Here is a 25,489-nt window from a genome sequence, read left to right on the forward strand (position 1 = left end):
TTTAGCAAGCCATTACTATAAGCTTTCTCTATAAAACAGCATACCTCAAACGCGACCCTAACACAACAATAAATGCTTCTACATTAAGTTAATCTACCTGACGAGATTCTCCGTTACAACTGGCCAAAACAGGTCTTCTAAAGCTAAGAACAGCAGCCAGACACCTATGTTCAGGTCTTATCCTCAACGAGGGTTTTGATAGAGCAAGTTACACTTAATGAAAAAAGTGGCACTTACAATAGCAACTGAAATTCCAATGAGGAAGTCTAAATTCTGTTGTTCATGTGTCCCTTTCCCCATCCACCCCACGCCACCTTTTCTTTTAAGGGATGTTACCTTACCTTTTCTAGTCGCCCTGTTGTATAAATTTCCAAATCAAAGTACTGTGGCAACTGCAACAAGTTGGTGACTTTTTCAGCATCTACAGAATACTGCAAAATTGACAAGGAAAAAATAAAGAGTTCAAATGAAAATAATCTTATAATATCACACAATTCATCATAGATCAATCAAACATAAATAAAGACTCATAGAAAAAAATGAAAACTTGTGTAAGCCATATAGTTAATTACAGAAATAATACTTCTTTTTGAACATTTTAACAGCATCTCATCAGCAAGAAATGGAATTAAACTTACCTTTGCTAACAACTGTGGAAGTGCCACTGCAAAAAGTTCTGTAATTTTTGTCCTGTCATCCAACTGGGTTTTCTTTTCCTTCGCTGTCAGCACCTAAATTATTGGTATTGTGAGAATTTTACAACTACAACTTTCTAACATCACTATAAAATATCAATGGAAAAAGGTCAATATAAAAATTTTCAGCACTCAGAAAATGCAATTAAGAGTTGCACCTAAAACTATTGAGATTATGCTCAAAACAGAACTGACAATCCAGACAAAAGGTTTACCTTCTTTGCAACAAAACACTGATCAGAATGTTTTTCTGATCAAAAGAACAGCAATTCTTTCTGAGCAAAGAACAGCAATTTTTCCAGCTTGTTTACAATTTTTAATGATTAATATTTGTTCAATTCATATGCCAATCTGATCTTCATATCTGAGTAAACGTTCAGTCTGTACCTACACAGGCACAGACCAACAGCTTGTTGGCTTTGCTTGTTGTTCTTGCTTGTTGGAACAAGCAAGACTTGTACACCAACAGCTGCACAAGTCTTGAAAGCAGCTCCCTTCCCACCTTAATGTCTCAGTAAAAGAAGGCTGCCTAAACTTCATATAATCAGAAAGAAAGCCAATTGGTTGAACTGTGGTCCTTCCAAAGAGCCTATGGAATATACACCCTTCTCTCTTATTGTGTTCTTTAAAATTGAAAATAGCTTTATAGTTTTTTCAAATACTGAATTTGGTCTTCTTTCCAACCTTCTTTTAAAATCAATTTTGTAGTACTTTTAATAGCAAAACCAAAGACAGTAGCCCAAACAATATTAATTATGTGCCAAAGTCAGGAACAAGTGAACAAAGCAGGGCTGTTAGACACTGGAGGCTGTGGTAACAAACTCAATTTCTGAACTCAGTCCCTTCAGTAGCAACAGCCTATGACTGTCTCCTTCTCCCCACACTGTCCCCACAAAGCCACTTCCACATGTCTACATTAAGTAGGTTTTTGGTTCCTACCCTTTTCCCTGTTCCTCTTCCCACCGGAGGATGACATTCAGCTGCTTGCCGAATTGTACAAAGCATTATTTCAATCAGTGCGCTTTCCTGTCTATCTGTTAGAGCTGAAATTTCAAGAAACAGGCGTTATAATACAGCTGAATTTATTTGTGAGTTTCCACAAATACGAATAACCAACAAGCACATTTTTTTTTTGAATGACAAATAAGTAAATAAATAAAGGGGGTGAAGAGATGGAGAATATAAACACCTTTTAAAACAACACAGGAAAACGTTTAAAATTGAGGGGATATCAATGGACAAGTCATAGGGCAAGATGAAAAGACTATCAAGTTTTATAATCATTTTAGATCCTTCTCATTATTCTGAGGTCCATTTACTAGTACCCATAACTTACAGAATTATCTCAGCTTTTTTATTTTTACAGTCATTAAGAAAATGATGGTGTTTTCCCATACGATAGTTTTAACATTGAGTAAAAGAACCAGTTTCACAAGCAATTAGTTTCTCTAAGCCCAAAAGTGCAGCCTGAACCTGTTGAACAACGTGACAAGTGGACACTGCATAGTTATTCCCTCTTTTTTCTCCCATACTCCGTGCTTCTCTTCTTCAGCATCTCGTTTCCATACCAGAAGTGATCTCTTTCTACTCTTCCTCACATTTTATAATTAATGATTATAGTCATTCAAAAATAGAGAATGTACAGGTACTCATAAATGCAAGCATCTTGTTTCCTTATAAATCACACCCAATAGAAACCCAATATATAGAAGAACTGAAATCTCATACGCTCTTCTCCATTGAGAGGTTCCTCCAACAGAAGACTGTTCATACATTCCCAGTCCTTCAAGAGATCTGTTGCACAGTCCCACATGCTGTCCACAAGATAAGCAGCATGTTCATGCAACTATAATAAGAATATAAGTAAGAAAATAAGTATTTTTCTTCATTAACATAAGTTGCTACAATACAGAACAGTAAGTTTCTTCATTCCATAAATTGCTACAATACAGAACACTTTTTTTGCTTGCTCTTGTCCATGGCAAAAAACAAACAAACAAAACAAACAAACAAAAAAAAATAATCCACAGAAACGTTGTGAGCTCTCTGATTCAACAGAAATCCTTCTTCCCCAAGTAATGTTAAGAGATAATACTTTGTAATAGTTGAGATGCATTTAAGTGCTGCAAGATCCATCAGAATCTGGAGGGGCTTTTTTTGGTGTTTGTTTCATTATTTTGTTTTACTTGCTTGTCTGGTTGAGTTTTCTTCCCCTATTTGACCTTTACAGAGTTACTTTTGCTAAAAGTATGAAACAGCAGAATACAAAAACATCTACCTGTAGTTTCTCAAACAGGGTTAACACCATTAGTTGTGTGACCAACTTTCAAAACCTGCAAGCCTAGCCCTAAGCAGTGATCCTAAGAAATAGCAAAAATCCTAAATTCTTTCACCTAAAGGAGGTTCTCAGCATCTGTTAGGATCTTGAGCATATTTGGTAACTTATTTTTGTATGCTTTTTTTTTTTGCCCCCCCCCCCCCTTTAACCTCTTTACAGAGTTCTAAACCACAATCTCTTTTCACCTGTATGTTACCATGAAGAATGGGAGGACAGTATTTGTCAGAGAACTTACTGCCTGTCTCAACGCTATGTACCTACCGAAACAGATCCTACAAATAAACACAAGCACACAGAACTGTCTCTTATGTCCTCTGGACTGCTCAAGCAATGGTGAAAAACTAGGACAGGTTCATAGTTATGAACTGATGAGAGGGAGGGGGGGGAATAAAAACAAAAAGCCAACTGAAAAAACACCCATGAAACCAACTTACTTCACTTTCCAAGAAGAAAAACACTAATGTCTTCACAAGATTAGCATTCGGACTTTGTCTTCCCCTTCTTTTAAGTATTCCATCATCTTCAGGATCTCTGCGGCTGAAAAGCCTAGAAGAAGAAAAAATTCAGGACAAATTTCTTCTTCATTACCTTTGCCACAGTCATTTTATATCTACATACTCTTTTTACAGATGGACACTTAATATCTTAGTGCACAGCTCTAGGCTTTATTTTGAATGGAAGTAATTTGGAACAAATGTTATTTGAACAATTTTGTATTTGCTGAGTTGGTATTTTACTGACAGCGTCCAGTGGAACATGTAATTATAAAAAAAATACTGTACAAAATCAGTGATAATTGCAAATACTACGTTTATTGAACATCCCCACATGAGACTTTAAAGCAGCAAAGAAATAGTATGAAAAGGTCTAAAAAGTATTAGGTGGAAACTATCCTGTTTCCCTGAACATCTCATCAAGGTGTTGAACAAATTTTGTTTGTTTTACAGAAAAATACTTCATGAAATGGTCATCTGATCCAACTTTTTTGGGGAAAAAATGCTTATTATGACAGAAGTACAAACTTTATCTACTACATGAGCATTTTTAAATGTCTCAAAAAACATAGTAAGGAAGGGAAAGAAGAAGACAGATGAATATTTGTATTATCTATTCTGTACATAGAAGCCTTTAAAATATAGGCTTCAAAATTACTCCCGATCTCCTATTCAGAAAAACTACATCAGTATTACATTTTCTAGAAGTTATTTCTTAAGGCCACATCATTATTCAGTTTTTCTTAATTAAAGCTAATCGGAATCATAGTATTAATGCACACATTAAAATCTACAAGAAAAGTAAAAAACTAATTTCCCCTCTTACTTTTTATAAAGAAATTCCCCTGCGGCAACTGCTACTGGCCGATGAGCTGAATACACCAGATGGTAGACATTTTCACAGTCTTCTGCAGTCAGAACTTCTTCACTACTCCTAGGGGTGGGAATGGGATGAAGGAAAGAAAAAGAGGCTGACTCAAAAAAAAACATGAACTCTAGTGATGGGAGACAGAAATGAAGGAGAAGCTAAAGCTTTTCCTTCAGTTGTGCATCCTAAAAATAAAACCAAAGTATCTTGGTTCCAAAATCTTGTTAAACAGAAGTTACCTATACAGTATGAGCGTTTGGTAAAAGGTTAGGCTCAGAAGTTCACCTACTGCTCAGGAGACCCTACATTTATTTTCTCCAGGTCAAATCTTCCACAATAGCTTCAGACTTGTGAGACTCAGTTTTACAACTCTTTACTTAACTGTGGTAGGTAAGTAACAACACTCTTTTAGCCAGATTACTTCCACAATTCTAATTTATTCTAGTGTAAGAAACAGAGACACTTCTCTAGACTACAGATTATCTGAATTCTGCCAAGTTACTGTCCATGCCCATAGACCTCCGAAATACTTCTATGCTTTAGTGTTTGTTTTAGGTCAGGTAAGGAGATATACTTACTGTAAAACAAGAGTGAGTAATTTTATTGCTTGGACTGCAACATCATATTCTTTGTCAAGAGTCATAGACACAATTCTATCCTAAGAACACAAAAGAAGGTTATTTTCAAAGAGCAAAGAAAGGAAATACAAATAAATATATAAATATATTTTTAATGTTCTTAAAAATACGAAGCCACACTAACCTTGAACCGACTGGTGAAGAGTTCCAATTTGGAATTAAGCTCTTTATTATAGTAAAGCCCTTGCAAAGCAGTTAGGCATTTCAGCCTTACTTCCCCTTGCTAAAATAAAATTAAGAACTGGATTAAAAGTCAAGTATAGAATACAGATGTAATCTTCAAATCAGACATGACAAGATTCTTTTGCAGTCTGAATTAATTCAAAGATGAAATGTTGCCAAGATATACTATCAATATCATGTTAATAACATAAGAATATATCCTTGTTTGTAACAAGTGAAGAAAAATCTGTCTTACTTCCGTTAGTATCTCTAAGTCAAGATACATCTTTAAAGACTGAAACAAGTGTATTTTAAATCTCAAGACATTTTTGAAGCAGAATTCAACATATATTTCCTTTCACTTAATTAAAACTGGCAACATGTATATCATTAATAACTATTTCTTGCTGGAACAGAACTACCAAGTAGATACAGGGACAAACAAGTATTCCTTCTGAAAGACATTTTTTCCTGTAGCAGAGAACATGTGGTAAGGTACAGATACAAACACTTTACAGAAGCTTAGCGTTTAGACTTCAGTTTCTTATCACACCACTGCCAGTAGTTATTGTTTTGTGATGCCAAACCCATAAAAAGCATGAGCGAAAATACCTTATTTGTTTTACTTAAAGTTCAGTAGCTTGAAACAAATCTCCAATACAAGAGCAGAGACAATCTGCTGAGTCTACAATGAATCAAGTATCATTCATAAGCTATGTCTTTTGACCACTCCAAGCAGATATGAATCTTTAGCTTTTAAGTAACAGCTCGAGGCACTCATTACCAAAGGGGATTTCTTTTCACGTGCTTTTTAAGTTACCTGGCAATATCAGAATAGATTCTTAACTTGGCAAAACAGAGAAACTGTCTGGCTACATATGATTGGATTATTCCATATGAAATGCATTCAATTTAAATAGTTAATTATTACAGAATGAAAATCTGCATCAACAAAAAATAAGTAGATAAATAGAAAAGGCCATTTCCTTACAAGTAACATTTCCTTAAAAATCTGTACATGTTCTCTAAAACCATTCAAACCTTATTGGTATTTTACATATATGTTAAACACTAGTGCTTGTGAGGGATAAGAAAAGTAGTGACTGATCAGAACAGCTAAGAGATCAGAACCCGATTTGGCAAGATCAACATCCAAAAACGTGGACTTATGCTTGATATTCCATTCCTTATCTTCTGTGCAGCATACCTTATCATGCATAGTCCACCCTACATATTTTAAGTAGCTGTCATTGAGAAAGGCATCACTGTACATTTTCATCCATATTCCAATTTCTTCAATACAGATAGCTCTTATTTCAGCAATTGCATCTCTGTGGAGAGAAGCAGAACAATAGGAGCAAGCAGATGAATAAAAAAAAAAGTAACTAGTCACCAGCTTCCAAAATAAATTAATAAGTAAAGCTTACCGGTATCTATGCACAAAAACACCTTTGAATATTGCATTCATCATGTTTTCTATTTCATCTTGATTTTCCTGAAGCTGAAAGAATGAACAGAGAACATAAATACGGAGCACCACTTCTGCAGTCAAGACCACATGGTGCTGATGCTAGACAAACTAAACTAAATGAACGTTTACTTTACAAGTACGGATGTTAAATCCCTTTCTGAAATATTTACAAATGTGTTTCTCAGTACAATACACTATAATCTAATAATTTTCATCTACCACAGCATATAAGTTTTGGTAATTCTGACCACTGAAATTGTTCAACTGTGGCAAAGATAGCTAAGGTTTCTGCAGGTCCCTTCAGAAATTATTTGTAAGGAAATGGGATTTAATTTTCTACTGAGTGACTTACTAAGCCTAATATTTAGCCCAATTTTTAATATATATATGCTATGTTCTTTACGAACCTGTATTACACTAGGTCAGTACCTAAATCATGCGAAATGCATAACAGAGAAACTGTTCTTTATCCTAAAAAATATAGGATCTATATAGAGAAAATATAGATCAAGCACTTGACAAGTGGCTGCATGAGCAGAATATACACCGTTTTGCACGCTTCTTTCCACCTTGACCATAACAGAGAGAAAAAAAAATCCAGAAACAAAGTAATGGCAGAAAAAGAGAATTTATGAATATGGAACTTAAAAGTAATGTAGGAGACAACACGCAAAGGATTTGAAAAGTGATCCATAATCTTTTAAAACACAGAAAGTTGCATTTGCTTTGAAAGTGCAAGAAAGTCAGTTGAAAGATCTGAAGATAAGTAAATATTGTCAGAAGAAAAGCACGTTCTTTTTGCTGTTTGAACTATTAATGTGGAACAGAATAAGCCACTGTTAATGAGAATAGCCAATGACTGCAGATAGAGGCTTTCCAGTAAACCAAATTAACATTTATATAAAAAACAAAAATCAGACAAAAAACAACCACCAAATAAACCATAAAGAGACATTATTCAGACAGAATACTGGAGTGGGTGGGTGTTACAAAAGATAAAGACCTCTCCCTACAGAATTTTAAACAAAGAATATGAACCAACAGTTTCCATAGCATCACAAGATTTTGGAATTGGAAACAAAAGTATAAAGAAATAAAGCAAGAATAAAAAGACTAACAAGCCAAAATATCTAACGCTTATCTAATCTAACAAGACCTGTCTTCTGAAGTGGAGTGAGAGGGGGAAAAATATTAAAAATAAGAGACTGGAAAAAAATAAATATCAATGAATAAAATAAATTTCTGTACTAGATAAGGCTGTTATAAATGAAACAAACATTGAAATTAAACATTTGATTGAATGTTACTTTGAAACTTACTTTCACTTAATACAAGAAAAACTGAAAATCACAACCAAAGCTAGAAAAGCTTGTAAGAAATCCTAAGGGCCAAAATACGTATGTACAATTGAGATTGGGAAAAAGTCTCCACTTTCACGTCACTGCATTTCTCTGTGTATCCATGTATTACCTATAATAGAACTAGTCCTGCACACACATCTAGCACAACTGCATTTAATGGTAGTGCTTGGGTATTTAAGAGATCAGTCTAAAACTGCAAGATCTTTGGGACATAAAAAAACTAAATTTTCGAGGCAGTAAAAATGCAACAAGTAACAACTCAAAAAGCTGAATACCAAAGGAGAAATATTCCCCCCCCTTTAATCATCAGAAAGTTATTTCTGATGTCTAAAAAGCAAAAAGCTCACCCGTTCCCCAGAAAATAAAAACTAAAACCCGAATGAGCTAGAGCTTTCAACAAGACAGCACTGTCAGCAATGAATCAGCAAATCCCTTACACACAGAAAGAAAGAAAATAGAAGTAGATAGCATTTTCAATTTGTTTAGTGATTTCTGTAGAAGAAAGGACGCTATCAGAAGCCCTAAAACAGTTTATTCTGAGATTGATATTGACATCATAACAGCAGCATTTTGCACCATGACTGACAGGTTCTCTGGAACCCAAAAACAGTCAAGGCATGGAAGTTGTTGAGTATTTCCGCTGTTCAGAAAACTAGTCAAGAAATACAACAAATTGGCTAATGGGCAGGGCCCAAAGGGTTATGGTAAATGGGGCTGCGTCAGGCTGGCGGGCGGTCACCAGTGGGGTCCCTCAAGGCTCCATTTTAGGGCCGGTACTTTTCAATATTTTTATAAATGATCTGGATGTAGGAATAGAAGGTATTTTGAGCAAGTTTGCTGATGACACCAAACTTGGAGGAGTTGTGGACTCGAATGAGGGTGGAAAGGCCTTGCAGAGGGATCTGGATAGGTTGGAGAGCTGGGCGATCACCAACCACATGAATTTCAATAAGAGCAAGTGCCGGGTCCTGCACCTGGGACGGGGAAACCCTGGCTGCACGTACAGACTGGGCGATGAGACGCTGGAGAGCAGCCTAGAAGAGAGGGATCTGGGGGTCGTGGTAGACAGCAAGTTGAATATGAGCCAGCAGTGTGCCCTGGCAGCCAGGAGGGCCAACCGTGTCCTGGGGTGCATCAAGCACGGCATCGCTAGTAGGTCGAGGGAGGTGATTGTCCCGCTCTACTCTGCGCTGGTGCGGCCTCACCTCGAGTACTGTGTGCAGTTCTGGGCACCACAGTATAAAAAGGACATGAAACTGTTGGAGAGTGTCCAGAGGAGGGCTACGAAGATGGTGAAAGGCCTGGAGGGGAAGACGTATGAGGAACAGCTGAGGGCACTGGGCCTGTTCAGCCTGGAGAAGAGGAGGCTGAGGGGAGACTTCATCGCAGTCTACAACTTCCTCGTAAGGGGGTGTCGAGAGGCAGGAGACCTTTTCTCCATTAACACCAGTGACAGGACCCGCGGGAACGGGGTTAAGCTGAGGCAGGGGAAATTTAGGCTTGACATCAGGAGGGGCTTCTTCACAGAGAGGGTGGTTGCACACTGGAACAGGCTCCCCAGGGAAGTGGTCACTGCACCGAGCCTGTCTGAATTTAAGAAGAGATTGGACTGTGCACTTAGTCACATGGTCTGAACTTTTGGGTAGACCTGTGCGGTGTCAAGAGTTGGACTTGATGATCCTTAAGGGTCCCTTCCAACTCAGGATAGTCTATGATTCTATTACCAATTCCAGTCTCTCAATAATTTTCATGGCACTATCTGAAATTTAACTCTTTTTACAGAAAAACAAAAAGAAGCACTTTCTAAGTGACTAAGTTTTTCAAATATTAAAAATATGAAGAAATTAAAGAATGAAAGAGGGACTTTTAACTACCTTTACAAAAACAACAAAAGAAAAAACACCTTACATGGCAAAAATCATTGTTTGTCATATATCAACATTCATCCTTCAGCAGTCATAAAGCACATGAGCAGACAATAGCACTAACCTCCTTTCTTTTCTGTAGTAAGAGTTCCAGCCTATCATTAGCTCGTTTCCCAATTATTTTATTTCTTTCTGCTTCATACTGCCGTTGCGTATTGTCCATGTTAATACTAAGATTTAATGCCACATTCACTAAAGCAGTCATCAGCTTCATGGCTACAAAACAGTAAAAAATAGTAAGGATTATTTATCAGTTACCTATATATGAAGGATGATAGATAAACATCCTGATACTTCCCCTCCTGTCACCAGTTTTTGTATGTATGAAAGTCTGTTCACTGTAGATTTCTTGATTCGCAAGCTTCAGGACTTCAGCACTGTTTTATGTAGTGCTACTCCTTTACTGAAATTGTTCTGCACAATTACTTAACAACACAGTAACCTTTTGTTTCTTTATTATTTTTTAATACTATCAATATTTATTACTGAATGGATATACGGGACATGCTTCCTCCCCAAAAATACGTGGAATGTAAGATTTATAAAGGTAGCCCAGGAAACGTCAAAAGGATTCCATTACGAGAATCAGTCAAGAGTCATATTGCCCAATCATTCAACCTAAAACACGCAACAAGCTTTTTTTCCTTCAAAAGGAAATGTTTTAGACACCATACTGAACCACTCTTTGCTCATCAATTTCATTTTAATTAGGCAGTTTTTAACTATTCCTTTACATGCAAAATCAGAAAAGCAACATTAGCCAACTAAAAGACAACCAACCAAAATGTAAAAATACTTGGTTTTGTTTCTTTGTGTGTGATTTTACTTTTTAATCACCCCTTTTTTAAAAGGGCACAGACAAATATGCATAGATGTCTTGGTTTCAGTTAGAACAGAATTAATTTTCTTCCTAGTAGCTGGTGGAATGCTGTGTTTTGGCTTAGGATGAGAAGAGTGCTGATAACACCCCGATGCTTTAATTGTTGCAGAGCAGTGCTTATACCAAGCCAAGGACATCTCAGCCTTTTGCTCTGTCCTGCCAACGGGCAGGCTGGGGGTGCAGTAAAAGCTGGGAGGGGACAGACCCAGGACAGCTGACCCAAACTAGCCAAAGGGGTATTCCATCCCATCTGACGTCATGCTAAACAATATATAGGGGTGGCTAACCGGGGGAAGGGGGCCGGACTGCTCAGGGTTAGGCTGGGCATCGGTCAGCAGGTGGTGAGCAATTGCATTGTGCATCACTTGTTTGTACATACTATTATTACTTACCTATTATCACCATTGTATTATTATTATTATTATTATTATTTTCCTGTCTTATTAAACTGTCTTTATCTCAACTCACGGGCTTCACTTTCCATTTCTCTACCCCGTCCCAGAGAGGGAGGGGGAGGGGGAGCGAACGGCTGCGTGGTGTTTAGCTGCCGGCCGGGTTAAACCACGACACTACCCCATAAACAAGGAGGCAGACAACAGGACATACGCGGAACATTGTTAAGTGTGTATCACAAACATAAAGTTGATGAGTAAGGCATAAAGACATACATATATATCTAAATATTGTCACATGCTGTGATCTCTAAGGATATGAAGATGAAAAGAAGTAGTCTGAGCTAATCTTAGAAGCCAAATTACTGCAAATAACAGTAAATAGGAATACTAGGATTCTGTTAGCTTTTCCTAACCTATATAAAACCCAATCATCAAGAATACAAGCTGTAATCATGTGAAATGCAGAAATAACTACAAAGAGTCAACAGAATTGACTACTGATGTGAACAAATGCAAACAAGACTACTAAAAAAAATGTTATGTGACAGAAATTAACGTGCAACAGGGCAATTTCAGCAACTTTCATTCAGGTACAACTCAAACTTAAAAAGGTACTCAAACTGTGGTTTTGAAGAGCTAAAGTTTATATTTGCAGTATGGTGCAACAGTCAAATTGATGATACAGCAGAATCAGTATATTCACTTGAAATAAAAAGCAATTTTGTTCCTCCCTCCACAGTAAATGCTTTGGCTAGTGGGCATCTCAGAGCAGCAGCCTAATATGTAATGTTTTAATGTATAGTCAAAGAAGATGGCCAATGAAATTTAGCAGCTGACCAGACATCCAAAGCTGAAATTTGCTGTAAATCCAACAGCTCCAGTGAACTAACAAGAAACATTTCTGGTGTGACATAAACTCAGTTTCATGTGCAGTTTAAATTCACCTTGCTCAGATTAAAATTGCTACAATAAGCCTGGCATAAGCAGACTGCTACCCGATGTCATCCAAGACCCTTCTTCATTAACCTCTGCAGATTGACAGGTTGCTTATCCAGTAAGCCCATTGTCCATTATCACAGAGAATTTTAAAGAAATGTCATATTTAGCTCATAACAGATATCTAGATAGCCTGACAGACATGAAAATATTGAGTAAAATGAAAATTTAAAATCATACAGTAATTTAGTGACTGTATCACTGATGATTTCTTTAAAATTATTTCTAATGCAATGAATAGATATGCTATTTTCAACTACATTATGCCATGGCCTCTATATAAAGCACAGTTTAAATGTGTAGTAAAAATTGCATCCAATTTAAAATATGACTCTGGTTTGACTTAATGCAGAGCATACAGACAGAAGTTTGACCCTATTTTTGTAAAGTTTTTTTTCCTATTTGATTTTCTTAGTAGGATTAAAGATAACAAATGAAGTACTAGACAGCCAGTAAGGAAAGCTTTAAAGTAACTCTGAGTAACGTACTATAAGCTGTACCAAAACTAGTTACATTAGAAAAGCATATCACACAAAGAAACATGAGCTGAACAATCAATATCAAGCCATTCTATTAGAACAACTTCTTGCTGTGCAACACAAAACATAACACAGGTAAATAAACAAATAAACAGGTTAATAAAAATTCACTGACCTGCCAGCGTGCTAGTGTGCCGAAATGCTCTGACTTGTGAGTCTGACAATCCCGTAAGCAGTGAAATGACAGTATCCATCATATATTCATCATATATGATGCTATATTGACATTGTCGGACGAGTACTCCAATGAACTCACAAAAACTGGATTTGAACTTCTTCCACTGGGGACCAGCCATAGTTAGCGGATAATCTCCACTATCCTATTTAAAAAAAAAAAAAAAGACAGAGAGAGAGAGAGAGAGAGAGAGAGAGAAAGAGAGAGAGAGATACAAACAAGAAACTCTTTCAAATGTCTTTAGAATTATTTTTTAAATTAAGAATAAAAAGAGGAATAAGACTTCAGAACCAAAAAGATCTCAAAAAACAATCCATCAGAATAACCTTATTGCACAAATACACATCTACTCTAATTTATAGCTCAGGTTTGTTATATGCAGACGCAACATACTACAAGTCCTACAACAAAAGCTGCACAAAATCAGATATACCAAATTAGCAACTAATTTCTACTGCCTGAACTCTGCTTCAGGTTACACTAGAACAACAACAACAAAAAAAATCCCATGCAGCGTTAGTTAATATTCACAAACACTCAGATCAGGACCTTAATGAAGTTTCTAGGGATATGCTTATGTATTAGACTGAAAATTCCTTAAGTCAAATGACAAATTAGTCTAACGCCTTGAAAATACGAAATGTGTACTCCTCTCCTGTTCTGGGTACCTTTTAAATAATGGTAAAATGACAGAAAAACAATTGATGATCATTTCTTTTAGTGTTTCTGTGATCAGCAGCAATCAGATAAGCGATCAGCTGCAATCAGATAAGATGCCAAATTAAATTACAACTCAGAAACAAAAAACACATCCATGAAAAGGGATTAGAAATCCGAGAGTTGAGATGTTAATTAGAATTGTTACAAGAAAGAGTAAGCATAACACAGTGATAAACAAAAATCTGAACAAATAATCCTAACTGAAGCTTTTTAAATTTCAGGTGACATGACAGTAATCAAATCCATTTATGAATTAATGTCAAAGAATAATAAAATACCTTTAAACCTTTATCTGTTAAAATTCCAAATTTTCTTTGGATTTTAACTTAAGAGGAAAAAACCCTTACTACAAATTTGGGGAGGAAGATCTAGTTATCTTCACATTCTTTGGAATATAGGGTGAAATGAAAACAATACCAAAAACCCCCAAAAAATAAGTAAGAGTCCATCTTGTTTACCCCACACTCAGTGGAACAAGAATAAAAGAAAACTTGAAGGCAGAAAGACTACAGTTTCCATGAAATGCAAAGCATTGAAGTATTCAACTAAAGAATAATCAAATTCAAATCTCCACAATTTGTAGAGTAATAGACATGTTGAAATAAATTCAACAAACATTTCACAAGTTCCTCAGAAGAGACTTAAGGGCCTCACGTCCACAGAGGGGTATGGGGGACATTGGAGGAAGTATGCCATTTAACCCCAGCAGTAGAAGTTCCCACTGTTCAAAAACTGAAAGCGGACAGTTATTTTATTAATAATTTAAGGAATCACATACACACATTTTTTATTTACTAGTCTTGTAAGTTCAAAATTAGAGAGTTTAAGATTTTCCTTCAAAGTCTTGTCATTTTTACCGTTGTTACTTGAAGAAATCTGTAGGATTAGGACAGGTAAAATGGAAAAAAAAATCTAATATCAATAAATTCTCAGCACTCATTAAATTACCTCATCGAATTCTTCGGTCATTTTTCGGATTATTTCAGAGTTCTGCATGTGTCGGAACATCTCTGCTGTGACTACTCCTACAATTCAGATTAGGTTATTATTAACACTTTTAAAATGAGAGGGGTAGATGGCAGATGACATATCTCCTACTACCATGTAAAAATGGTCAATTTACACCTAACCTACAGATTATACATGGTTTTTTTTTGGTGGTGCTGGGTGGCTCTGTTGTTTTTTGCTTATTTTTCAAGTTGTTATACTCTTCATTTTACCTTTTGTAACAAGTGTGGGGCGCTACAGTTTTTCCTATTATATGAAGTGTTTGTTCACACCATCTAAAATTCACTCATTCGTTCATATCCAGAAGTCAATGATATTTGTTCCAGATGTCATCAGCTGAGAGACCATACTGATCTGAAGTGACCTTCTAGTATTCAAGATACTAAATGGTGTAAGACTATTTTGAACAGTTCTATTGCAGTTTATCATCTACTTCACTATGATAAAACACAATGATTTCATGCAATTTCTATTTCTCTTAGGCTCAATTTTTTCATGTGTAAAGGGTGATATAAAAATAAAGAGACCTCCTAAAGTTTACTACAACTGTACTGGAAAATTCATTACAAGCATCATCTCAGAAAGCATTAGAAGATTTTGTCATTTTGTCTGGTAACAATAATGAAAAGGTCACTGCTCTTGAAAGCATGACTAATATCTACTGAGGAATGCTGTTAGCTTTCTGGAGATTTATTCATGTTAAAAGTTTATCTGGAACGAGACACTATCAAATGCACTGATATTGTAGAGTAAGTTACCTTCTCTTCAAAACAAGATGAGAAGAAAAAGAATGGAGGATGTGGATTAGAGGAAAGATTCTGGAAAATCAGAAGCTCCCCAAAATAGAAAATAAACTATAGAAATACAGTTTTACTGTAGACAGGCTGCCATGGAACCACCCATTTTTTACATGAAATAACTCTAAAAGGCTATTAAATGACCATGGAATGCTCACTGATGTGAAGTAGATAAATCCAAACTTTGATTCCAAGACCAAGCAAGTTAAGCTATCAATACTGAAGACAGATGTTTTTCTAACATAATAGCAGCAACAGAGGAAGATATGGGAAATAATTAAGTACCAGTACTGCATTTTCTTCAGTGTGAATGCAAAAGGCTTAACCTACATTTTGAAGTGTTTCTGTAATATTTCTAAACCTCTTGCTCCCCTCGCTACCATCTTCAAAAATACTTGTTTGACTCTAAGAACCTTATATATAATACAGACTAGCCCCAGGGATGGAGCAGTCCTTCAGCACATGCAGCATAAAAGCAAAAATGAAACATGCTGTAAAATTATATGAAGAGATGTGCAAATATTTCCGTATCTTACCTTTGCAGCCTGAACACTGAATAAAGAAGTTAATGAGATCAAGAAGTGCTATATCTCTGTCATGTTTGTATGACTCTATCCAGTCATCCACTACAGACTGAAAAGAAACAAATATAAAGTCAATTTTTAGCTTTTAATAAACTGAAGAATTAGTGTTATTTAATCTTCTTTCTAGTAAGCGATTCTTGCTCCTTCTGTAATTAACTGGAACTCTGGATTTTTTTGACTGATACAGAACAAAATGTTTGAACGATCCTTTACTGTCATAATAACATTTTCAGGAAAAGAACTCATTTCCATTCTATAAACATATACAAGCACAAAACAGATGCTAAGACATGAAGCACAGGAATACCACATAGTAACATTTTTTGAGGAAGAGTACAAAACACAATTAGTAGATTTTATAACAGCAATTTTTGTGTGTTTGGTTTTGTTTTTAACTAGTGAAACTTCTCAAAAATATTATTTAGGCTTTTAGTTCCAACAGCTGCAACTCCCTATACTCTTCCTAAATTCTGCCCTTATGATGAATTGTGTTTCATGTACATCAGCTGTAACGGGATGAACAGCATTGCCCTACACTGTATGGACATTAATTGCTGTGTTAACTAAACCAAAACATAATGGCTAATAAAACAGAATAGCAGTAAGACAATTTTACTACAGAATGTTAAAGGGAAGCAAATTAACAGGAAATCTGTGATTGTGGCTTTAAGAATTCACATGCAATTATCTACAAACCATCCATGTGTATAGCACAAACTGTCTACTGCAGAAATCATATAAAGGCATACATTTAACACAAGCACAAGAGAATTGCTTTAGCCTTAAGCTCTCAGTTTTGAGTAGTTTAGTATGTTGGTATCCTGCCCTAAAATCTAGATTAATTTTCAATAACAAGAGATGATGAAATAGTTCAGGGCTTCCATAAGAAAATCAGATTCCACAGCATCCCGTCAACTATTCTCAGTGCTTACTCTTACAAGCAATAACGGTGCAAGGGCAAATAAAATATACTGCCATAGGAAAAAAAATCTGAACAGAAATACAGCTAAATCCCTCTTCCCTCAATGAAAGACTGCTTATAGTATGATATAACTTGTCAGCAAGATGAGAAGAATTAAAAATGCAAGTGAAACTGTCATTGTCTTCCCAGTAGGAGCAGAACCTACAAACTAGTACTGATTTGATTAATCATGGGGGAAGAAAAAAAAAGAAACCTAGGAAAAGTCTTAATTTAGGCTTATAAAGGTCACTGTGCAAAACCAAGAAAATGCTAGGAAGGTGACAAATATTTCAGTTAGGAAATATTTGTTTTCAGAATTCATGTATTTTAAAGAACCTCCAGCAGAAAAGTAAGTGTCCTGAAGCTTTTTGTCTCTGCAGATGAACAACCTGTTTTTCCCACAGAGAACTGACAAACTTGGAAGAACGTATGAAACAGAATTAAAGAAAATTTTGATTATCAAAATCTTTTGAGGTAAGCAAGTGCTAATGGCTACAGAGAAAAAATTTCACACCAAGTGCTGAACTAAAGACTTCATTTAACTTTATATGTACTTGGTAATTAAAATATGGACTCAGATTCATGCTGTTACCTAGGTATCAATTTCCCCACTTAACAGAGGCGTTGCAGGCAAAGGTCTATTTTTCTCTTGGAAAGCAAAAGATTTGACTGTTTATAGAGTTGACATATCATGCAAATATAACCCGCGATAATTGGCTGGAAATATAGCAATCAGTTAGAACAGTATAGTTTTTCACTTACACTGAAATACGTCAGAATAAAACGAACAGAAGCATCAGAATTTCTCTGATCAAATATATTAAAGCAGTATGTATAAGTAGCAAGTACTGAAGTAGTATAAGTAGTATGTATAAATCTGAACTAAATTTCTCCCAAGGAATTCAGGCTTCAAGGTTCCCAGCTTGAAGCAGGAGCCTGCAAATCTCAAGAGGACTGCACATAGACCAAGCTTCCTGCACACATACCAGAGAAGCTGTATGCTGATTTTTAATCCCAAAGATAGTCTTTCTGCTAGGCTGCTGGGGAGTCACATGAGTGAGTCAGCAAGAACTCTTCACGGCTAGCAGGCTTACATTTTAACCCTCTCTTCACTGAAGATTCACAGAGTCAAGCAAAATCTGGTAATTTAAGATAATTTTCTATATAAAAGCTAATGCTCTTAATAGGTTGACTTCAGTCCTATCAGTAAAAGCAGTGCCTAATGCATTAACTTCTACCAGGTTGAAATTTCCTAGCCAAAATTCCAACCTTTCTTCATTCAGAATACTGGAATTCACTTTGAATATATTTTGAATTTCTTTATTATATGCCCGATTATTCATGCCTTGCATTTAGCAATGAGAAGTCAGTTATTTTAAGTTCAAATCTTAACAATGCAAGAATTCTTATTCTAATCTGTAACTAAAAGCTACAATGAAGAAAAAATTGCCCTAGGCTTTATTTTCTTAAACTATATGTACTAGGAAATATTTTTATATTTAACTTGTATATTCATCCAAGTCTGAAGAACAACATCTCAAGTCTTACCTGCATAGCACTCTTGCCCATTTTCACTACCTCAAACAGCATCATGTTTTCCACACCATTCTGTTGGTGATGTCCATTCATCCGATTTGGACCACCAGGTTTCCCTCCTCCGTTTCCACTTTTCCCTTTTTCTGCTGGTCCTTTTTTACCTTTTTTACAGGTCTGCAATCATACACACACATACACGTTTTAAATAGTTATTACGTAGTAATTAGAATAAATTATTACTCATACCATGAAAATTATACACAAGACCTTTTGTTTCCAAGAGCCAAACTTAAAATCAGAAGGTGAGATAAAATTAGCCAGGGCAGAATAGCTGATTCTGACTGATACAGAAGATTAACAGAAACTCTACAGGTTCTGTATTTCCTTCTCTGGTTTAAAATCTTTCGGCAATTAAAAATGTGATTAGTGACAATGACACAAAAGGTTTTCCTTGCGTTTAAACTGTAAAACAAAATAAAAATTTAATTGAAATGTTGGTTTCTGTTCGCTTTTCAAATGAAAAGAGCAAGAATCAATGACATCAACCAAAAGAGACTGTATTAATACCAGGTTTAAGTATAAGAGGGCACACATGCAGACTAATCAAAGCCCTCCCTTGTGCCTTCACAACACAAAGGAAATATCATGTAAATACTCAAGACTAAGTATTTCAATAAAAATACAAATATAAACTCTATTCACAGGACAATTGCATTTAAAAAAAAAGTATAATAAGGAAATAAGAATAAGGTAACTCAGCTCCAAAACAAGTGCTCAACTCTTCATGCTTTAACAGTACAAGTATTTCACTGTCCCCGTAAACTGAACATACTTTTCCTTTGCCTTGTTTTTGGTTTTTTCCTTCAATATCCTCAAAGTCCGTATCAGAAGAGAAGTGTGTTTCAGACTCCCTGCAAGGTTAAAACACAAACCATTTATACATCTCACCAGAAACATTCTTAAATAAACTACATAAAGTCACGTTATGTCCTCAGTCCAGTAAGTCAACTCCAACAGAAAAACTGTTGTTATCTCCTGTTTTTTTAAGTCTACTGTGAAGGAACAAATCAGAGCAAATCCCCATGCTCACACCTTGCCTCAGCCAAAGAATAAAAAAAAATTCCTTTTACCTGTGAAAACCATATAGTGGGGCTAAAAAGCATGAAAGTCAGCAGAAATGGTAACAGGTTGGGAACTTCATTTTTGGCATGTGACAAACATTACAAAATTTCAACCATCAAACACTACAAATGTCTGCCACAAATAGGGCAGTGCGCAACAATGCCACTACCTTCCCTCACAACCAAAGTGTCTCAGCAGACATCATCATGCTGTCAAAAGAACTAAGTAGTTATGTTGAAATGTATGGGGAGAGAAGATATTTTAAACAAGATTTCTCCACCAAAAAAATAACCTGAAGGCTTATGTAAGGTAAAAAGAAAATAAGTAAAAAAAAAAAAAAAATCAAATTTGTTTTCCTACATTATTAACATATGCTGCATCAAAATACAAACCCTTTATTGCCTATGACAAAGTCAGGGGAAAAAATTCACCTGAATTATTACTAAGTAATCCTTAGTTTAAATTTTTTATTTCTACATTTCCTATAGCAGACATCATAAATGATGCTATTTTAACACATACATGCGGTACAATGAATTCCAGCTGCTATTACAAATTTCTGATACACATTTCCTGATTCAATTTAACAATGTAATCATAACGATGACCTGAACAGGGGGCAGAAGGAGCCATTCCTATTTATTTATTCATAACTTTCTGAAACAATCTAGAAACTTAAGGTTTCTCACTGTTGTGGAACTGTCTGAAAGGAAGTTTCTGCCTTGTAACATGTATTTTGCTATTTCTGATTTTGTCATCCATGTATTCTGCTATAGATTGAACACACAACCTCCTTAACACAGAACCATTTCTTTGCATTTTTTGGGATTATTTTGAACCAGCCTAATTTACTCCAGACTGCTGAAATATATTCATGCTGATTTCTTGGCAACTAAAAGGTGAGGAACTGCATTCTTCTGGTCTACTTTAACTAATCATTTCATTTCTCTGTTCAAAATGTAAGCTATTTCTAAATTTAAATTTTCAAAATTCAGATACCTATTCTTAAAACTAGATCAGCAGACTAGTCAAATAAACACCCCAGGAACCAACACCTGAAGGGAAGCTAAGACTTCAGCTTTAACTAAAGCATTTGGCATTGGGTGTTTCAGATATAAGGCAACCTGCCCCAGTTATTCAGGGTAAATACCCTTACACAACTTCACCTCTCTCTATAAAGGAAGGAAGGAAGGAAGGAAGGAAACTTAGAATTTCTTTATTTCTAACCAAAGTTTCTTCTTCAATACTTTGATTCTGTAAAACCTTGACAAATACACCATGTAAACAAAGAAGTCTGTCATGATGACTTCCTAGTAACAAAGCTTAAAAATTGATTTAAAAATAATTTATAAAAAGGACTTTTAAAATACTTAATTATCACTGAACAATCAAGAAATAATTCAAGCAGTGCTTTATTTTAAACTGGAAAAAAATCTAGAACCATATTCAATCATTTTGTTTCCTTGTTTCAAAGAGAAAAACCAACCACATCTATTACCACTAAGAAGCACTAGTACATGTAAATGAAACCAGAAATTCTTAAAGCACTTACTGAAGGAGAGTAAAATCAGTTGGTATTTCTGGAGCTGCTATCATTTCTTTATCATCTTCTGGAACACCACTGTATTAGAAAGATACTCAAAAACCAGTCTGAAGTACGAGCTTCCTTTCCTTTCTTCCTTTGTAGCGGACAACTTCTGAAATAATAGTAATAATAAAAAATCACATTAGAAACATTTCCACATAAGGGATAAAAAAAGCTGGAAACATAGAAAATATTAGTTCACACCACCTTATGTTTCCAGACAAGCTTTTTCCTGCTTAAATAAAGATTTTATATCTTTGACTCCTCCCATTATCTTATGAAAAAAAAAAAAAAAAAAAGTATGTCCACAAATGTTAAAATCAAAGTAAAATGAAATAAAGCGCTTGGAAAATAAATGCTATTCTGAATAGCTTGAGAAAACGGAATGGCTTTCATAAACACCTTGCAAATAACTTTTTTCTTCTAAATCTATACTAGACTCAAATTTGAACTGTAAGACCTTGTACTGTAAAGTTCAGACTCTACTACCAACACTATGATATTGTGGTTAACCAAACCAAAAAACAGATTTGATTTTAAACTTAAAGCAGTGTGTGCCCATTTAAGAACACTATGTATACCAACTTTGAATCTGATGTTTAAGTGCTCCTGATACTTAGCACAAAGATATGTTCTTCTGAGTTCTTACAATCTAACCAGCTATTTCACAACTCCCTGTCTTCCTAAGTTGATAAACCAGGCTTACAAGTATTAACATTTAAAGCACTCAACATGTCTCTAGGAACATCAATGAAGATAATACTATCTACGTATTATGAAGAAAAGTATCAGAAACAGTGTAGCATCTTATCAAGAAAATGTAAGATTGCAAAATATTTTCTTTTCCAGTTATTTATAATTAAGATTTTCCCATGTTTGGGGGCAGGGCGGACAATGAATGCTTCAAATGTGAAATTCAACCATGCATGCTAAAGCCTTCTGTGCCAATTTCCTGTCTCAAACTAAATTTTACACAGTGACAAAATTAAGGAAGCATGAGGTTCAGGTATTTTAAAGATACAATAGCACAGAGAAGAACCTTCAAAGTTCTCTGCTGATTCTACAGGTTGTCGGAGTAATTAAGTATTTGAGCAAAAGATACAATTTTAAGCTCCATGCACTTAGCATGCCAATGTCTGGTAGCAACACTTAAAAGCCTGCATTTCAATAGAGCACATAGATGCTGTACATTTCTTTCCTGCAAGTGCTTCTTCTGAATGCTAGGGGCCACTGTAGCTTCCAAAATTTGGTGAGCTGAGAAAAAACACAAACCCTGAACTTAAATCTCTGTTTCTTCACATTTCACACAATTATATAAAGACAGAGAAACAAGAGTGGAAGTAAACAGTGGTGAAAGGAGAGATTCAAGATAGGTAGGTGCATCTCAAGACAGCCCACAACTACTACAGTACATGCCATCCAGAGCACAGTGTGAGATCAAAAGTTTCACAAACTTTGTCACTGCAGAACAGCAAAAACCTTTGTCACCTCTTCCTCCCTTCCTTAAAACCACAAATGCACATTACTGGTGCATCACAGCCTCCCCTGCTTGGTTTATATGTAGTTTTTAGCAAATAGCTACTCGCAGGCAGCAAAACATCCATGCATCATTTGGAGGCTCTGCCATTCAGAATCACCCAATTTAATCCCCCAATAAAATGGGCAAAAATATACCTTGAGAACTTAATTCCTGGATTATCAAGTTACACTGGTTCACCAGTGGGTACCCAGAGCAAACGCATGGGGAGTATGTGACGGAGCAGCCAGGTGCAGGGGAGGGCCAAGCAGTGCTCCTGCCTTGGTGGCGCAGAACTCTGATGACAGCCAGGCAGCCTGCATGGCTACCTGCTCCACTCGTACTGTGCCGCAGTATCATCATTCCAAGTGTATCAGGTATAAAAAATAAAAATAATCTAAAAAAAAATCCAAAGATTTGCTGTGATTTCTGTCAGCAATTGTAACTTGGAGAATCAGGCTGGCGCCTCCTGGGAACGTACCTCAGCGAGGAGCAGGGCAAGGGGAAGCAAGAGGTGAGCAGCCAGCCAGCCACCCAAGTACCATTCAAGGCACACGTGTGATTCTAAGCCAGCACAAAGTAAAGGTACAAACTTCAAAAGGCACACAGTTCTCTTTCAAGTTCAACCTGTCCACCAACGTGTTATTTGACTTGTGTAGTTTCAGTTTTTCAATGGTGAGAAGCACCGTAAGTACTCAAGACATGATCAAGAAGCTCAGATGCAAATCACAGAATCACAGAATTTCTAGGTTGGAAGAGACCTCAAGATCATCGAGTCCAACCTCTGACCTAACACTAACAAGTCCTCCACTAAACCATATCCCTAAGCTCTACATCTGAACGTCTTTTAAAGACTTCCAGGGATGGTGACTCCACCACCTCCCTGGGCAGCCTGTTCCAGTGTCTAACAACCCTTTCAGTAAAGAAGCTCTTCCTAACATCTAACCTAAAACTCCCCTGGCGCAGCTTTAGCCCATTCCCCCTCGTCCTGCCACCAGGCACGTGGGAGAACAGGCCAACCCCCACCTCACTACAGCCTCCTTTAAGGTCCCTGTAGAGAGCGATAAGGTCGCCCCTGAGCCTCCTCTTCTCCAGGCTGAACAAGCCCAGCTCCCTCAGCCGCTCCTCGTAGGACTTGTTCTCCAGGCCCCTCACCAGCTTCGTCGCCCTTCTTTGGACCCGCTCAAGCACCTCGATGTCCTTCTTGTAGCGAGGGGCCCAAAACTGAACACAGTACTCGAGGTGCGGCCTCACCAGAGCCGAGTACAGGGGGACGATCACCTCCCTAGCCCTGCTGGTCACGCTGTTTCTGATACAAGCCAGGATGCCGTTGGCCTTCTTGGCCAAATTTCATATTATGTCTCATTAATACCACCTATTTACAGTAATAAAGTTACCTATTCCATAAAATTGATGGTACTGAGATAGAAATCAAGTTAACCATTTGTTTACACAATTAACACTTTTTCAGTCTCCTATATAAAAAGGAAATTATCTTCCTACCAGTTCTTGCAAAAGTATTTCTCAAAAAGCAGTATAATACAATCACATGGGAATCTTTTGAAGAAAAAATATAAAAACCATGTAAAATGACAGGCAAATGATTAAATTATGTAATTTCTAAATCAAAGAGTCAAATCACCTGATAAAACCAGCTGGCTGGAGTTTATATCCACTTGCACTTCTTGGAAAAAACACTCATCTTAGGCCAAGCAACAGATGAAGAAAAAAAAATGTCATTGCTTGGACATAACCACTTCATGAAAATAGGAAGTAAATATCTAGTAATTCAAGACGCTGTATAGAGTTTAGCTACTAAGATTTAAGTTTCAAGAATTGTTTTTATTGAAGGAAGTAGAAGAAACTTGGCCCTCATGAGCGCAACTATATACTAGTATTAATGGAAGAGAGTAGTTTCAGGTGACTGCCCTGCAAGAATACAAGAGCTAAGGCTGTAAGGGATCTCCAGTACCAAGCTCAGGCCCCAGGAATGACCAAAAAAATAAAAACAAAAAAAAACCACCTTGCATTAGTTCCAGTAAGGGCTCATTTTTAAAGTTTTACATACATAAAGATTATAAGAAGGACCTTGGAGTCTTGCCAAGTAGGGTCAAGCTAACCCAGCACTTCCTCATGGGCAGATGCCGGCAGAAGCTGCTCAGGGAAGAACCCATTTGCTTTGTTTTTACTGGTGATGTTCTCCTTGACTTCTCCCTCCAACATTCACAAATAAGTCGGGGATTTTTTTCAGCCAAACACATTATTTCTGCATTTCACAGAACAGAATCAGTATTTTTCCATGAATATTCTATTACTTTTTTAACCCAATATTTAGCTGTCATGATATTCACACAAGAGCTTCCACAACCAAACTGTATAATATAAAGAAGCACGTTCTTATCCTTGAGCTCAACATTTTCTAATTTTATTTGGTGTTCATGGGTTTTAGTATTGGGAAAGACTGGTAGTGGCCATTCCCCTAATATGCTTGATCTCAGTAAATGCCTTTTAGAAATTCAGGGTGCCTGCCAACATGTATTCTTCACACACGGATCTGATGACTCACTCAAAGCACACTGTTTGGGAAGTTGATCAGAAGGAGGAAAACTGTCCGTACAAGCATTCTACCAGAACTTTTAAAACATCAAATTCTTCATAGTGCAGTCTGAAAGGAAGAAAGTAAAATTTATGCAGATGCCATTCCAAGCAATGAAAGTACATTA

The 25,489-nt window shown here is 36.3% G+C and overlaps 1 protein-coding gene across 5 annotated transcripts in view; it reads right to left on the reverse strand.

The window, feature by feature from the left end:
- Positions 1 to 25,489, reverse strand: part of STAG2 (STAG2 cohesin complex component) — a 77,579-nt gene that overhangs the window by 21,059 nt on the left and 31,031 nt on the right. For all 5 annotated transcript variants that reach the window (XM_072043006.1, XM_038184454.2, XM_072043005.1 and 2 more), the window contains exons 2-18: positions 21,218 to 21,362; positions 19,376 to 19,454; positions 18,556 to 18,717; positions 15,999 to 16,095; positions 14,606 to 14,682; positions 12,878 to 13,082; positions 10,017 to 10,168; positions 6,623 to 6,696; positions 6,403 to 6,526; positions 5,158 to 5,256; positions 4,974 to 5,053; positions 4,354 to 4,461; positions 3,468 to 3,579; positions 2,424 to 2,541; positions 1,635 to 1,738; positions 639 to 731; positions 342 to 431 (exon numbers count right to left, since the gene is read on the reverse strand). In XM_072043006.1, coding sequence (XP_071899107.1) covers positions 342 to 431; positions 639 to 731; positions 1,635 to 1,738; positions 2,424 to 2,541; positions 3,468 to 3,579; positions 4,354 to 4,461; positions 4,974 to 5,053; positions 5,158 to 5,256; positions 6,403 to 6,526; positions 6,623 to 6,696; positions 10,017 to 10,168; positions 12,878 to 13,082; positions 14,606 to 14,682; positions 15,999 to 16,095; positions 18,556 to 18,717; positions 19,376 to 19,454; positions 21,218 to 21,261 — 1,818 coding nt within the window. In that variant the 5' untranslated portion in view covers positions 21,262 to 21,362. The remainder of the gene's footprint in view (positions 1 to 341; positions 432 to 638; positions 732 to 1,634; positions 1,739 to 2,423; positions 2,542 to 3,467; positions 3,580 to 4,353; positions 4,462 to 4,973; positions 5,054 to 5,157; positions 5,257 to 6,402; positions 6,527 to 6,622; positions 6,697 to 10,016; positions 10,169 to 12,877; positions 13,083 to 14,605; positions 14,683 to 15,998; positions 16,096 to 18,555; positions 18,718 to 19,375; positions 19,455 to 21,217; positions 21,363 to 25,489) is intronic.

This window comes from Anas platyrhynchos, chromosome 10, assembly GCF_047663525.1.
Source record: "Anas platyrhynchos isolate ZD024472 breed Pekin duck chromosome 10, IASCAAS_PekinDuck_T2T, whole genome shotgun sequence".
Lineage (NCBI taxonomy): Eukaryota > Metazoa > Chordata > Aves > Anseriformes > Anatidae > Anas > Anas platyrhynchos.